This window comes from Leiobunum rupestre, chromosome 1 (genome assembly GCF_980474605.1).
Source record: "Leiobunum rupestre chromosome 1, qqLeiRupe1.1.hap1, whole genome shotgun sequence".
NCBI classification, from domain to species: domain Eukaryota; kingdom Metazoa; phylum Arthropoda; class Arachnida; order Opiliones; family Sclerosomatidae; genus Leiobunum; species Leiobunum rupestre.
Window position 1 is genome coordinate 92,725,935 of NC_143384.1, and position 14,330 is coordinate 92,740,264.

At 40.4% G+C, this 14,330-nt stretch overlaps 2 protein-coding genes and 1 long non-coding RNA gene across 3 annotated transcripts; all 3 read left to right on the forward strand.

Annotated features, from left to right (window-relative positions):
* Positions 1–1,145: 1,145 nt before the first annotated feature.
* Positions 1,146–11,226, forward strand: LOC149968948 (uncharacterized). The gene is made up of 13 exons (XM_090169600.1): positions 1,146–1,492; positions 1,554–1,622; positions 1,734–1,966; positions 2,578–2,737; positions 3,051–3,185; positions 3,260–3,335; positions 3,398–3,487; positions 6,040–6,249; positions 8,776–8,930; positions 10,262–10,611; positions 10,672–10,757; positions 10,825–10,932; positions 10,993–11,226. Exons 4-13 carry the CDS (start codon positions 2,610–2,612, stop codon positions 11,224–11,226), a joined length of 1,572 nt encoding a protein of 523 aa, XP_090025726.1. The 5' UTR covers positions 1,146–1,492; positions 1,554–1,622; positions 1,734–1,966; positions 2,578–2,609.
* On the forward strand, positions 11,202–12,076 carry LOC149968949 (uncharacterized). The gene is made up of 4 exons (XM_090174048.1): positions 11,202–11,265; positions 11,345–11,440; positions 11,514–11,637; positions 11,708–12,076. Exons 1-4 carry the CDS (start codon positions 11,237–11,239, stop codon positions 11,834–11,836), a joined length of 378 nt encoding a protein of 125 aa, XP_090030174.1. The 5' UTR covers positions 11,202–11,236; the 3' UTR covers positions 11,837–12,076.
* A 181-nt stretch (positions 12,077–12,257) lies between these two features.
* Positions 12,258–13,830, forward strand: LOC149968950 (uncharacterized). Its single transcript, XR_016480714.1, has 2 exons — positions 12,258–12,546; positions 13,063–13,830. It is a non-coding gene; the product is annotated as an uncharacterized LOC149968950 (long non-coding RNA).
* Positions 13,831–14,330: the final 500 nt, after the last annotated feature.

Genomic DNA, 14,330 nt, shown 5'->3' on the forward strand with positions numbered 1-14,330 from the left:
AACATCTCTAACCATCATGACACAGACACACCACAATCTCTACACCCACAACCGACATAACACGAATTCAACATACACAAACACAACAAACTCAACACTCACAACCGTCATAACACGAATTCAACATTCACAACCTACACATAAATATTAAAAAAAACGTAATACACCTAACAGTCACGACGGTGAGTGAAAAAACACCATCCAAACCAAACCGCAAATGAATCCGTTAACGCTCACCGTCACAGGGTGGTTTTGCCAACCTTCGAGAAACTGCGAACGCAGAGATTTCGAGAAACTGCGTACGCAATGATTAACCTTTGCACGGAAAATGCGAACGCGTTCGCTGGACAGACAGACAGACCCACAGACAGACACGGTGATTGTAAAACCCCTCCAGGGTACCAAGTCCCCTCGGAGAGGTAACAAGTTGGCAAGCAAAAATATACCTCTCCTCGGAAGAGTTTCTAATTTTCAGTGAAGTGTACAATGTATCCGTGGCGCTGTGGTAGAATGCTCACCTGACGTACAGGAGGGCTCGGGTTCGAATCCCGCCCGGTACTAACGCAAATTGAAAAATATTTATACTACACCCAATGACAACAAAAAACGGACCCTTTTGGAAAAACCTTTTCCCTAATTCTAAGAAACTGCGTACGCACCGATTATCCTTTGCCCCGAAAATGCGAACGCGTTCGCAGGCCTGACAGACAGACCCACAGACAGACCTACAGACAGACACGGTGGTTGTATAACCCTAGGGTACAAAGTCCCCTCAGAGAGGTAAAAAGCATAAAGTATGGCAGAGAAACGTTAGGCTGTATGTTTAAAAAAATGTCTGGTGCAGTAAGTGTCGGTGGCTCAACGGCTAAACACTCGCTCGGAGTGTGGAGCGCCGTGAGTTCTAATACCGGTAGCCGGATTTATTATTTAATTATTAATACACGAGTCACAACATTTTAATTTCTTCTGCGCAATAATTTAAATCGAGCCCAAAATTTCGTTATATTTACATAAGAAGCGAAAAATAAAACACTATTGATATACGCTTTTGATGAAACTGAATTTCTAATTTTCAACAAAGTTATTTAAAGCAAGTGGCGGCTCTGGTCTAACTGGTTTTTCTGAAGGTAGATGTCGCCAGCATAGAAATTAAAACAAGTTGAGTAAGAATCAAAGTTTGCTCGGGAAGGTGTGTCTTATAAGGAGCATATTTTACGATTGGTTGAAAATGATGTCATTTTACAAAGACTTAATAAGTTTTAACTAACATACTATTTCTAAGGCAAATGCCCTACAAGCTACAGTCCATTATTTTATAACGTATTTGTGTATTCGTGATGAGGCTGTAGACCTATGCTGTAGACGCTTTTAACAGTGTAACTGTCATTTTGTACTCGGTTCAGTCTTACGCCTAAGCCTGTATCTAAAACCATTATTTATCGATCAGTATAAAGTAGTGTTTATAGCTTTCGACTGTGAAATATGGAGAAAAGTAAGACTGTTTTACAATTATGATTGCTTTATTATTTTAATAGTAATTAATTTCGATTTAGATGCCAAACATAAAATTACCTGCAATGAAGAATCATTTAGGCTCTTTCAGTTGGAAAGAAAGAAGAGAGGTATGGCCATTGATCCATTCATTGACCTTTTTATCCTTAAATTGTAAGTGGGAATGAATCCTTGATTTTGGCTCCTTACAATTTACTCATTATTTTGATTATTTTTATTAGAAATGAGCCTCAAAACAGTGCAACTGCGAGTATTGCGCCACCAATTTCAACACGCCATTCTGTGTACGTTCAAGCTGTACCAGTCACAGTTGATTTATCAATTCAAACAGAGAGTCGGAAGGAGTCTGCGACAACACAGACACCAATTAAGTATTTTAGGGACTTTGGCAGCCAAACTGATCACCAAATTTTTGTGAAGCCAATTCGAACTTATGAACGAAAACCACAACCAAGTAAGTATCTGTATTTCCATTATCATTGTTTTACATATCTGCCACCATGTAACGTAGGGTAAATGATGAAAAAAAAAATACTGTTTTGGACAACAATACAGGGTTTCTTGATAAGCCCTGAGGCCTAATTTTCCTTAGACTAATGGTAATACTAAGTGCAAGTTGTTGTTGTCTAGTGCTTAAAGAGTGCCGCAAGCAATTTTACATTGTTTCGATTCCTCTTCCACTGCTGGCATAAGGTTCAGTGTGATTGGTTACGCAACAAAAAGTTAGCCATAATTATTGCAAACTTTTGGTTGCATGCGTGTTCAATCACGTCTATCAATAGTTGACAGATTGTGGGCCCCTCTTGAACAGCCTACTCAGCCTATCCCTTGGCGTTAGAACTGAGTGGTTGTCCGCACTCTCCTACACCTGGAAAATAAGAATAGTAGTCAATAGCTAACTTAAGCATAAGGGGGGGGAGGGGGGGGACTTAAGTATTATGATTATTTAAGTGTTTATGTCAAATAATGCTGTCTAAATCTTTAATTTGGTCTTAACGTATTTTAATATGGGAGCAGATGTGTAAAACTATTGCCATGTCATTGTTTTAATTACAAATATCATAGAAAATGTGTCACATATTGCATATGGTTTGGCGATGGAATCGGATCCCGAGGTGACCCCAAATCCGACACCAGAGAAATACCAAGGGCGAAACCTTTTCTCAACACCAGCTTCAAAGACCAAGACTTTGGAAAGTCATTTTAAAAATTTATATTCTCCAATGTACGTAGTACTTTTATATCTTGATAATGCTAGACAGTTGTGAGGGTGTTACTACTTTTAAAAAAAATATAGATATATAGACATATATATGTATATAAATTAAACGAATTTTTCACTGAAAAATACGACTTAAATATTTCGTTTCGACAATTGAAAAAATAAAACTAAAAGTAAAAACATTGTATATACAACCATACATTTCATCGGGGGCATGTGCTGCCTGTTCCACCCCCCTGGATACACCACTGGTTATCATTGTTAACGTTTGCAAATATAGAACAACCTTTGTTTCCCTAATATTTTATAATTATAGATTAGATGAGTCTGAGTCAGACAAGGAGTTTGAAGATTTAGCGCATCAGGAATATCAAGATATAAGTGATGACGAAGGTGCAAAAATGACTAGTGAAGTAGAACACGAAATGACTGGTGTTTTGGAAAATTCAGAGTAAGGTTCTTTCAATAACTGTTAAAGGCTGTTAGTTTATTAAATTTTGTATTGAATAATATATGTTAATTTAGTGAGGAAGATAATGATGAAAATATGCTAAATTTCACTCACACGTTCACTGAAGCAAGTGATTTTTCTACTGAGCTAGTAAGAATTATTAATATTTAGCATTTTCTGTAAATCAGTTAACTTATATGGGTCATAATAAGACGGATGATGAAGAAATGGAGGAGATTGTACCTGAGGTGGAGGAAATTGGATCTGAATTGGAATCTCTTCTAATAGAGCCAACTATAAAAGTACGTTCTTTGTTATTGGCTTTTGTTTGCTTTAGAATAAAAACAACTAAGGTAGAGTAACATATTTATTTAAAAAAATGCTGTGCTACTTTGACAAAAGATATGACCACTGGCGTAAGTATAGGAATAGGGGCCCAGGGTTGAACTTGACAAAGGGGCCCTCAACCAAAGGCTGAGCACTCCCTGTAGTAGGTAGAAAAACCTGTAGCTTTGATTGCAGTAAAGTGGTTACATAACTTAATATAGATACTGAGTAGAAATTTGTTGAATGCGATGAGCCTCTCGACCTATAACCTACCCTAACCTACCCTAACCTAAATGATTTTCACTCACAAGACAAAAAAAATTCTGATATTTAGTATGGAAATGTCTACATATTCATCAGTCACGATAAAAATTCACAATGTGTATAGTTTTAATTGGATGTCCTTTTAGCAAATAAATGTTTCCTACAATTCTTGGAAATATCGTGTTAGTGTGGATAAATCTAAATAGATTGGATTATGTATAATGTATCTAATGACATGTGAAATTGTGGGAATGAATTGAAGTTTGACTTTGTAGAAGGTTGGGTGGCGGAGTGGTTAGCACTTTCGCCTCTAAGCAATAGAAGCTGGGTTCAATCCCAGTTAGTGGCACTGCGTGAAAAACTGGAATCACTTCTTCTGTGTAGAGTTAGTAGGTCATCTCCCCACTGGTCAAATGATTTTTCCCAGTAATCTTTGGTTTACCTTTAAGTGCACTTAACAATTTGCTGAGGTTAATGGGAAGTGTAGGGACCGGACGGCAGGTGGCCAACCGGAGATCGTCCGTCAGGTTGGGGGCAACTCAAATTGGGGGCCAAAGAGGAAGAATTTGGCATTAATGCGGCCAACACGATTGCATAGCGGACGGTAAGCTCGCGTGGCAAGAAGGGCCTGCCACCACCCTCCTACGCTATATAACAAGGCTACTGGTTAAAAGGCCTTAAAAAAGTGCAAAAAACATATGGAACCATAAGACCATTCCAAACTGGAACACCGTGGGAAAAACCTACAGTTATTTTTGAAAGGGTAGAACGATTTTAGCAATAGCGGACATGGCACTCTGTAGCTTTGGCCATGGCCGCCATTTTGAGGGAATATTATTTGTATAGGAAAAAGCATGGGTGACGTCTTGCAACGTCACAGTGCGATGTTCCTATGGGGTCACTGGAGCTCTTGAGGGGCTCCACACCCGGCGTTCGGAGTCGCGGGGCTCTTGGGGGCGGTCCACACCCGGTTTGCTGGGTCACTGGAGTCCTTGGGGTGTCACGTGCTCGGGGCGCTGGGTCACTGGAACCTCGGGGGTGTTCCATACTTGGCATTCAATATCCTACTGGGGAGGATAGTTGTGGTGGAAGACGAAGTCACTCTAGTCCTCAGCTGTGCGAGGGTGGGAATTAGGGCAGCCCATGGTGTCGCCTTTTGTTGGGCCATGATGAGGGCGTTTGTTTGCCATATGTGAGCCTGTCTTTATGGCTGTCTCACTGGCCGAACGTTTGTTTCGCAAAGTGCATTTTTGTCCGGCATGACTCTTTGTCTTGTGTGCCGCCGTAGTGCCCAGCGGAACGGCGGGGTACAAATACATAACCTTATGGTATACCGCGTGCCGATTTGAAACTGCCGGATTAGTCGGTAACGCCGTCTTTTTACAATATTCTTCATTGGTAACGAAGGTAGACGTTTTAACTACAAAACAAGTGGGAGAGGCCACCACCGGCGGATTCCGCTATATTTTAGTAACGCCTAGAGCTCGGCGTTTGGATAAGAAATAATCACTTAATTTATTTTTATCCACAAACGAAAATTATCCGAAAAAAGAAACCCGATTATTTTACATGTTAAATTGTCGTGGATAATATCCATGGATAAATAGTTAATGGTAATTTTTATAATTAATCAAAACTTTAGCGATTAATTTATCTGTTTCGCCGAGCTCTAGTAAAGCCAAAGCTGCGGTTCTAATCGGCGGGCATTCCGCCATTGGAAAAATCGTTTTAATTACCTTCTGATTTCTATGGTCGTTAGTCAGAAGTTCGAAATGAAGTACAACGAAAAAATAATCCCCTCCAATGTCCAAGAAAGGTGTCCCCGAACAGTAACCATCCCCGACTCTGAATTGAACTTTGAATGTCCGACCCGTCGACGTACGTTAAAGGGAATATAACCTTTAGTATTTTCGTCGCCCGCTAAAAGTTCCAACATTTGTTGCCTCCTTCGGCTTTAAAATTTCCGGCGCTGCTTTGTTAGTGGTATGTCGCGCCCCAACGGTAATTCCTGAAATTGTTGGGTATTTCATTCAGATCGCGTTGGAGGTTATATTCCCTTTAAGATGAAGTGCTGAAATGTATAAATTTTGATATCTACTTAATCTGGCCCTGTGGTGACTATTCTCACCTACGGGAACAACCAAGTTAACGTTGACGTAAGGGTACATATTACTGTTGTTTACCTGTCCGTATTATATTTTTACGATTTAGACTGGAACTAATACATTACTAGAAAGTTGTTTTCTAAAAGTGTTTTTTTTAGGCTACTACAGAACCAATTAAATACAATGTAAAAGACGAGATGGCACTGGTACATCTGCCAACATTACTCGCTTTAGTGAAGACAGCATATGGTGCAAAGTGCAAAGGCTGCTCCGAACCTCTTGAATATAAGACAAGGAATGTTGGAACAGCAGTTGAAGTGAATTATAGGTGCATAGGTCCAGGGAGTAACGCCAAAAGACACAGCAAGGTTTGATTATTTTCGAAAGTATTCAATTTTTAGCCTCTTCCTCTAGTATAGAGGAAAGAGGCTGTTATTTGCACTCAGTGGCATAGCCGGGGGGGGGGGCACAGGGGGCAAATGCGAGAAGCTCATGAACTGCTGGATTTTCGTCAGACGATTTTTCAATAAAGCCTCTGCTTTGCAGACGAAAATCGAGCAGTTCATGAGCTTCTTGCATTTGCCACAACGTGGCTCTATGTAAACTGAGAAGGCTAATTAGTTGACTTCTGCCTTTATAGGCTTTTCGGCCCGGATGCGTTGTCACGTGATAATCGCTGACGTCTCGGCCACGCGACAGAGCGTGTCATCCTGGCGGGCACTAAGAAAGCCAATCGAAATGCTTCTGTAATCGATTCGAACGCCGAATCGATTACAATATCTTAAAGGGAATATAACCTCAGGTATTTGGTGTGGCACACCAACGCTTGCAGCTCTGGCCGCTCTTGCCTTTGGCTTTAAAAATGTTTGGCGCCACTGTACAGGGACATTTGAAAAATTGAAGGGGTCTTCCGTAAAGATTGCTTTGCAGGTTATATTCCCTTTAAGAGAAGTATCCACAGTAGTATGGATATTATCCTTTATTATACGCTTCAAACAATACTTTCGCAGGCTCTGCTATTTCCCAAATTGAATTTGGACGAAAAAAAGTGCGGGCTAAATACGCTTACGTTAAATACTAATTTTCTATATTGTTCAGTCAATTTATACAGGGTGTTTCCAAAGGTTATGCAAAATTTATAAGGAGTTGTAGGGGATGAGCTGAGAATTATGCCGGTTTTTGTCCCATTTTCCTACGATAAGTTAAAAGAGCGCCAGGGACGTCGGTCAGGGAGCCTCAAAGTTTGGCCTACTAGCCCCTGGAAGTAGGCTGCAACAAGCACAAATCAAACAGCAGGGAAATGCGATTTCAGGGGTACGATGAATTCGCAAATTCCTGGTGAAGTGTCCCTCACGCTCTACGTTGTGCTTTTGCAACCATCTTGGAAGTTGACGGCCAAAATCCACAAAAATGATTGAATTGTACATTCTTAAGCCCAGTTCACACAATTGAATTAATTGAGCCACTTCATTGGGTCCAACTAATTGTAAACGAGAGAAATGTATAAAGTGAACCGAAAATTGTAACATTTTTCCCACTTTTTCTATTCACACTATACATTTTTCTTGCTTACAATTAGTTGAATACAATTAAGTGGCCCAATTAATTCAATTGTGTGAACTGGGCTTTATAGTCCTAGAAATTTGGTAATAGTTTTAAACGATTCGGAAGGTCAAATTACATCTAAAAGTCATTTACTTTAAAAAAAAAAACCACTTGTACCGCGCGCATAATACAATATACCCCCTGAGAATTTTCGGATATGAAAAAATGGAAAGCTCCTCTGAAAGCTCTGATTCTTATAAAACCGGGTTTAAACTCCATTTATGAAACCGAAGTTTATTGTACGTTATAATATGTTATAAAAATTAATTACTCTGCCTCTTCCCTAGAAGTAGACTAGTAGCATAATATGTATCATGCAGCCCGTCCACGTCCAATGTACTAAACGGAACAAAAATGTAATAAACATTAGGGCCCATTACAATCTGCGAAGGTACTTGTTTCATTTAAATGGTTTCAATTTATGCATTTCTGGTGGATCGACGGGAAATCGTTGGTGAAGGACTTGACCCGCACTGACCCTTTGGCTCCGTCGTATTTGGCGTCTTCCTCTACAGTCTTCCTCTTGGCCGCCGCCCAGGCTAATTCGAAGAAAAAAGACCAAATATTCCGAGCTTGAGAACAGATATTTGTTTCAAACGTTTGCGTCGCAATGTTTCCGATATTTTGACCTTAGTACATGCCAATTGGTCGTGCGATTCGGGAAGCCACGTTCCCCGGTTTATTTGACGCCATGATTCGTTATTACCGTGCAAAACTCAGACAATTAAAAGAGTTTTACGCTATTTGAAAGAAAACATGGAAGCTGGATTCCTACCGGATTTCCATTTAGTTGAAGTAAATGCCATGAATTTAACAGCACCTCACCAGTGTTACGTTCAAATTGTCAAACAATTAACCGGTGATACAGTGAGCATTAATCAATCACTTCAAATTATTCAAAACTTGTTTTCAAAGTCTCAGAAAGCCATTGTACTTGTTATTGATGAGCTGGATTTATTGTGGACTAAACGGCAAGATGTTCTGTATTCCCTTTTTGACTGGCCTTATATGATTAATTGTTTTGCGTTGGTAGAATGTTTATTGTATGAGGTTCTAAATGTTGTTATAATTTTCGTAACTTTTCATAACTTTAAAACGCTAAAATTGTATGCTGAGCTCCGCCCTGTGTCGGATCCGCTCTGTTATAAAAGGGTGTGTAACTATGGCAACTAATAAACGTGTAAACCGTGTTGAACACTCCCCGCCAGGCACCTCGCTCGGGGAATGTCTGCAGACTTTAAAGACAATGTTTCATTCATATGTATTGAAATTCATCTCTTATCTTTTAGGGGCGATGGAGCAGCCAGCCGTTGTTTCATGGCCTATATTCTGGTAACATAACTGTGGCCAGTTGCATTCCTTTGTCTGGAAATATGTATGGGAAAATTGCGCTGTTCATGCGACATTCGAAAATATTATTTTTCAAGAAAGACACTTACAGCGAGTAAGTTTTTTCCTTTCATACTTTGTTACCTAAATATTTCCGATATTTCTCAAATATTTCCGATATTTCTCAAATATTTCCGATATTTCTCAAATATTTCCGATATTTCTCAAATTTCCGATATTTCTCAAATATTTCCGATATTTCTCAAATATTTCCGATATTTCTCAAATATTTCCGATATTTCTCAAATATTTCCGATATTTCTCAAATATTTCCGATATTTCTCAAATATTTCCGATATTTCTCAAATATTTCCGATATTTCTAATATTTATCGTGGATTTGTAACATTTCCGGAAATAATTATTTTGATTTCGCGCTATTTGTACACCATATTTCTTAAGAGGCTACCCCCTCGGTTGAAAATGCTCTATACACAATCCTAAGGAGATTTGTGTGCACTAATATGACCTGGTACGTAGTCGCCTCCGTTCGTTGTTCTGTTACTCTGGTACTATTTGGGGTGGCGGAGTGGTTAGCACTTTCGCCTCGCAGCAAGAGGAGCCGGGTACGATCCCAGCTTGTGGCACTGGGTGAAAACTCGGAACAACTCCTTCTGCGTTGAGTTTGCAAGTTCTTTTCCCACTGGTTTAGGGGTTTTTCCCCCGAGCTCTTCGGTTTCCCCTTCCATAAAAAAACTTGTTAAGGTTAACGGAAATAGTTAGTGTAGGGAGCTGTTGGCTCGCGTTGCATGCAGGGCTTGCCACCACCCTTCTACGCATTGTAACGCGGTCACCTGAATTAAAGGCTTCAAAAGTCGCTTGATGACTTAGGCCTAAGGTGGTGCCTTGGGTATTAGCCTAGCTGATTATCAATTATCAAATCAAGCGATAAGTCAATCGATTAAACATGTAGCTCCCTCCTCGCCATTGTAAATTATTTGGAAATCGAGCAGCAAGAAGTTTGTCATTTTCCCATTTTATAGGACCCTTTGTTCGGTGGTCCAGAACGTGGGCAGTACCCATTTTTTGTGGTTTCGCCGGTCTCCTACTAAACACTTCAACCGATTGTAAAAAGTGTAAATGATATATTAATCGATATAAAATTTCCCCATCAATTTCCGGGATTCCTTCCAAAATAAGGCAATAATCAGCGCCGCAAGTGTGAAAAGCCATGGGAGGCAGGGGACAATATTGGAACCCTTGGAGGGCGACAAAAATACCCGAGATTATATACCCTTTAAGATGATTGCTTTTGTAGGGACGTTTGACGACCGCACCGTAATTGTTGTCTAATATGTAGCCCATTTATACATTATGGCGTATTTTCGCCAATATTTTTGCTAACACCAGTTGCGAAACAAAATTATATAATTTTAATTTTTTAAAGCTATCAATACCATTTAATTGCACCGGCTGTCAACGAATTCTGGGAGAAGAGTCAGTTAAAAACCTTCGAGGAACTTAGAGGTCGAAATTTAATATTAGCTGGCGATGCTAGGAACGATTCTCCGGGTCACTGTGCAAAGGATTGCCAGTATACACTAGCGGACACGACATCCAAAAAAGTATTATCCATGAAATCCAGGGATGTCAGGCACGCCAAGGGAAAGAGTACAAACATGGAAATACTTGCCTTTGAGCTTGCATTTTCTGAAACCCATGAGCTTTCGCAACAGTTTAGATGCAAAATCAAAGAAGTTGTTACCGATGCTCACGTACAAGTCACTGCCTTGCTCAGTAAGATAATTTTTTAAACGTAATTTAGACATTTTATCTAATAGTTATCTATGAAAATAGAAAAAAAACAAGGTATATATGAAGAAGTAAAACATTCTTGGGACATATGGCACGCTTCTAAAAATATTTTGAAGAAATTAATGGAAGTATGTATTATTTTGCTTTTAGTTTTTATTAAAATCGATTATACCATAATGGTCCTTATACATATAGCTATCACAGAAAAAAGGGTTTGAAGCATTGGCCCACTGGGCACCACTCATTAGGAACCATTTTTGGTATGCCGCAAGAGAATGTCATGGGTCTAAGGAAACGATGCTTGTATATACTTACAATTATAAAATCATGGTTCCATTCTCGTTACTTAATTTTCAAATTTAGGGTATCTGGTACACTACATTAAATCATGTATGCAACCGGCACGAATGGTTTAATCCAATGACATTTAATGGACCACTAGCTTGCGCTCATGATGACCTCACACCTGAGCAAGTAGAAGAACATGAATGGCTGAAACCAAATTCGGATGTATTGGAAGCGCTGATAAAATTCGTAAAACGCCCTTACATTGTTAACAAACTTCAGACACACAGGATTTCTAGAAAATTATCATAGCCTAATTCTGATGTATGCATCAAAGCGATTTGCTTTCAGGTAAGGAAATAAAAATAGTTCATCAGACACATTTCTCTTGATCATATGTTTGAAATAAGATCTGAGTATTTTTTTATAGTTATGAAAGTCTGGACATGCGCGTAAAGTTGGCTTGCATAGACCACAACCATCATGTAGACCGTCCCCAAGCACGAACCAAGGATGGTACGTTAAGGTAAGTTTCTACAGACGTCTATCAGACTTATACATATAACAATGACAGATATTGATAATCATTAAACAATCAGAGATACCAGGTGCTTTAGCAAGCGCACTAAGGCGTGGTATGTAGTTCCAGTTATGGAACCGAAAACGTATACTTACATGGATGGGTTGCTGGAAGATATATTTGAAAACAGAGCTCAATTCAAGGTAAGATGATTTTATATAATCAGAAGTATACTTGTTTTTTGCGGAATAATATACAAAATATCAACGTAAGGGCTCCATGAAAAAAAGAGAAGAGCTACCAGAAGATCATCCCAAACGTATACACCCAACCAGAGGAATGATTGACCCACCATCAAAAGAAGAATTGAGAGAAGCTCATAAAAGTAGATTTCACGAATAATCTATTCGGAACCGAAGTACTTATGCGTGGAGAATGCATAACAATAGTCTTCCTTATTGCCATATTTGTGAAAGACGCCTAACAAACGTCTTTTAGTGCCTTATTCTTAAAGGACACCTAACTAAGTGTTGGCGACTTACTAGTGAGAGACGCTCGACGATTGCGTCTCAGTGCCTTACTCGTGAAGGACGCTTAATAAACGTGTCCTAGTGCCTTACTCGTGAAGGACGCTTAATAAACGTGTCCTAGTGCCTTACTCGTGAAGGACGCTTAATAAACGTGTCCTAGTGCCTTACTCGTGAAGGACGCTTAATAAACGTGTCCTAGTGCCTTACTCGTGAAGGACGCTTAATAAACGTGTCCTAGTGCCTTACTCGTGAAGGACGCTTAATAAACGTGTCCTAGTGCCTTACTCGTGAAGGACGCTTAATAAACGTGTCCTAGTGCCTTACTCGTGAAGGACGCTTAATAAACGTGTCCTAGTGCCTTACTCGTGAAGGACGCTTAATAAACGTGTCCTAGTGCCTTACTCGTGAAGGACGCTTAACAACTGTGTCTTGGTGCCTTAATACCTGTGCCTTACTCGTGAACTTTTAACGAATATTTATTTGGTGTATTATGGTGTGTTTGAAGGATGATCATTGATGAAAATTTCTTTCGTTGCGATATTGGTGCAACTGCTGGGGCAATTCCAGTTCGAAATGAGAAAGGTATGTACCCAAACTTTCTAAAGATATACGTAGTTAGTGTTTCTAATTTTTATCTGAAAATGGTTATCTGTTTTTATCAGATTATAATGACATCGATTAAACAGATGTGTATGGTAATCTGCCCCTTCGTTTATCTGATCTGCTATAATCTGATTTGCTTATCCGCATTTTATATTCGAACAGTTCATTCGCCTATAGGAACGTTTTAGATAAGGAGGGTACATGTAATTGCTTAATTAGGTGCCCCCCCTCATCGATAGGCTTTAGGTGCCCCTTTTGAACAGTGGCGTAGCTGAGAACTCAGTGGCCCCCCCGCAAAAATCTCTGAGGCCCCCTATTTAATTTTTTTATTGTTAGCGGGCCCCCCCCCGAAGCTCGAGGCCCCCCTTGAAGCTCGCCCCCCCCGCACCGCGGGCCCTGCGGACCATCAGCTACGCCACTACTTTTGAAACCAATTAGGCGCCCATTTCCAATTGTTGGCTACTTGCGGCGTATTATATCAATTTCCAATTTAAGGGCTCCATGAAGAAAAGGGGAGAACTACCAGAAGATCACCCCAAGCGCATCCATTCTACCAGAGGAATGGTTGATCCGCCATCGCCATCAAAAGAGCCTTAAGGCTAGCTCAACTAAGCAGATTCCAACAAGAGTGAAAGACGCCATAGTGCCTTACGGTCGAAGGACGCCATAGTGCCTTACGGTCGAAGGACGCCATAGTGCCTTACGGTCGAAGGACGCCATAGTGCCTTACGGTCGAAGGACGCCATAGTGCCTTACGGTCGAAGGACGCCATAGTGCCTTACGGTCGAAGGACGCCATAGTGCCTTACGGTCGAAGGATGCCATTGCTAGTGCCTTGTTAGCAAAGGACGCTATTGCTAGTGCCTTGTTAGCAACGGACGCTATTGCTAGTGCCTTGTTAGCAACGGACGCTATTGCTAGTGCCTTGTTAGCAAAGGACGCTATTGCTAGTGCCTTGTTAGCAACGGACGCTATTATTCAGTCATTTTAGTGACGTGAAAAGTAAAAAACCACCAAGGTTTTCGACATTCCCAAGAACGTATCAATTCCCAATGGCTCATAAGCCTAAAAAGCCGAGGGGCTAACCACTCTTAGAAAGTCTGTACACCGGATTACGCTTAGATTAGCACTGCCAAAGGCAGGGACTTCAAAGATTACGCTTAATCCCATTAGTACAGTCAAAGGTACGGCTCTGTACACCGATTACGCGGAGTGATCAGCCCCTCGTATAAAGCAAAGGGGAAATAAAAAGATTTGCCAAGAATGCGATAATATTATTTAGTGCCACACTTATTTATTACTTCTGGCCATACACGGCTTCGACAAGTGTTACTTATTTATTACTTCTGGCCATACGCGGCTTCGATTTCAAACAAACAACGGAATAGTTCTTTATATAAAATAACCTAGGCCATCTTGTTGAAATGTTGCCTCCCCGATTCAGCTGGGGATCCGTTTTATCTCCCACTAAAGAGTTTATGAACTCATTCTTAGGCATTGGCTGAACTATTCCAGGGCAACATTTCAACAAGCAATCGTAAAGACATTTTATAAAATCAACTATTACACGAGTTACGTGGTTTTAGTTCTCAAACGGCGCCCGGATTCCTATGCATCCTAATCCATTTTTCGATATTCCGTTCGCCTGCTGCTCGTATAGCATGGAGGGGGGAGAATGAATTCAAAATTGGGGGCGGCTCTTTTGTTTCGGTCTGGTCGGACCTTGAACCCCCTCCTCCTCGTACAGCGGGGAGGGGGGAGAAT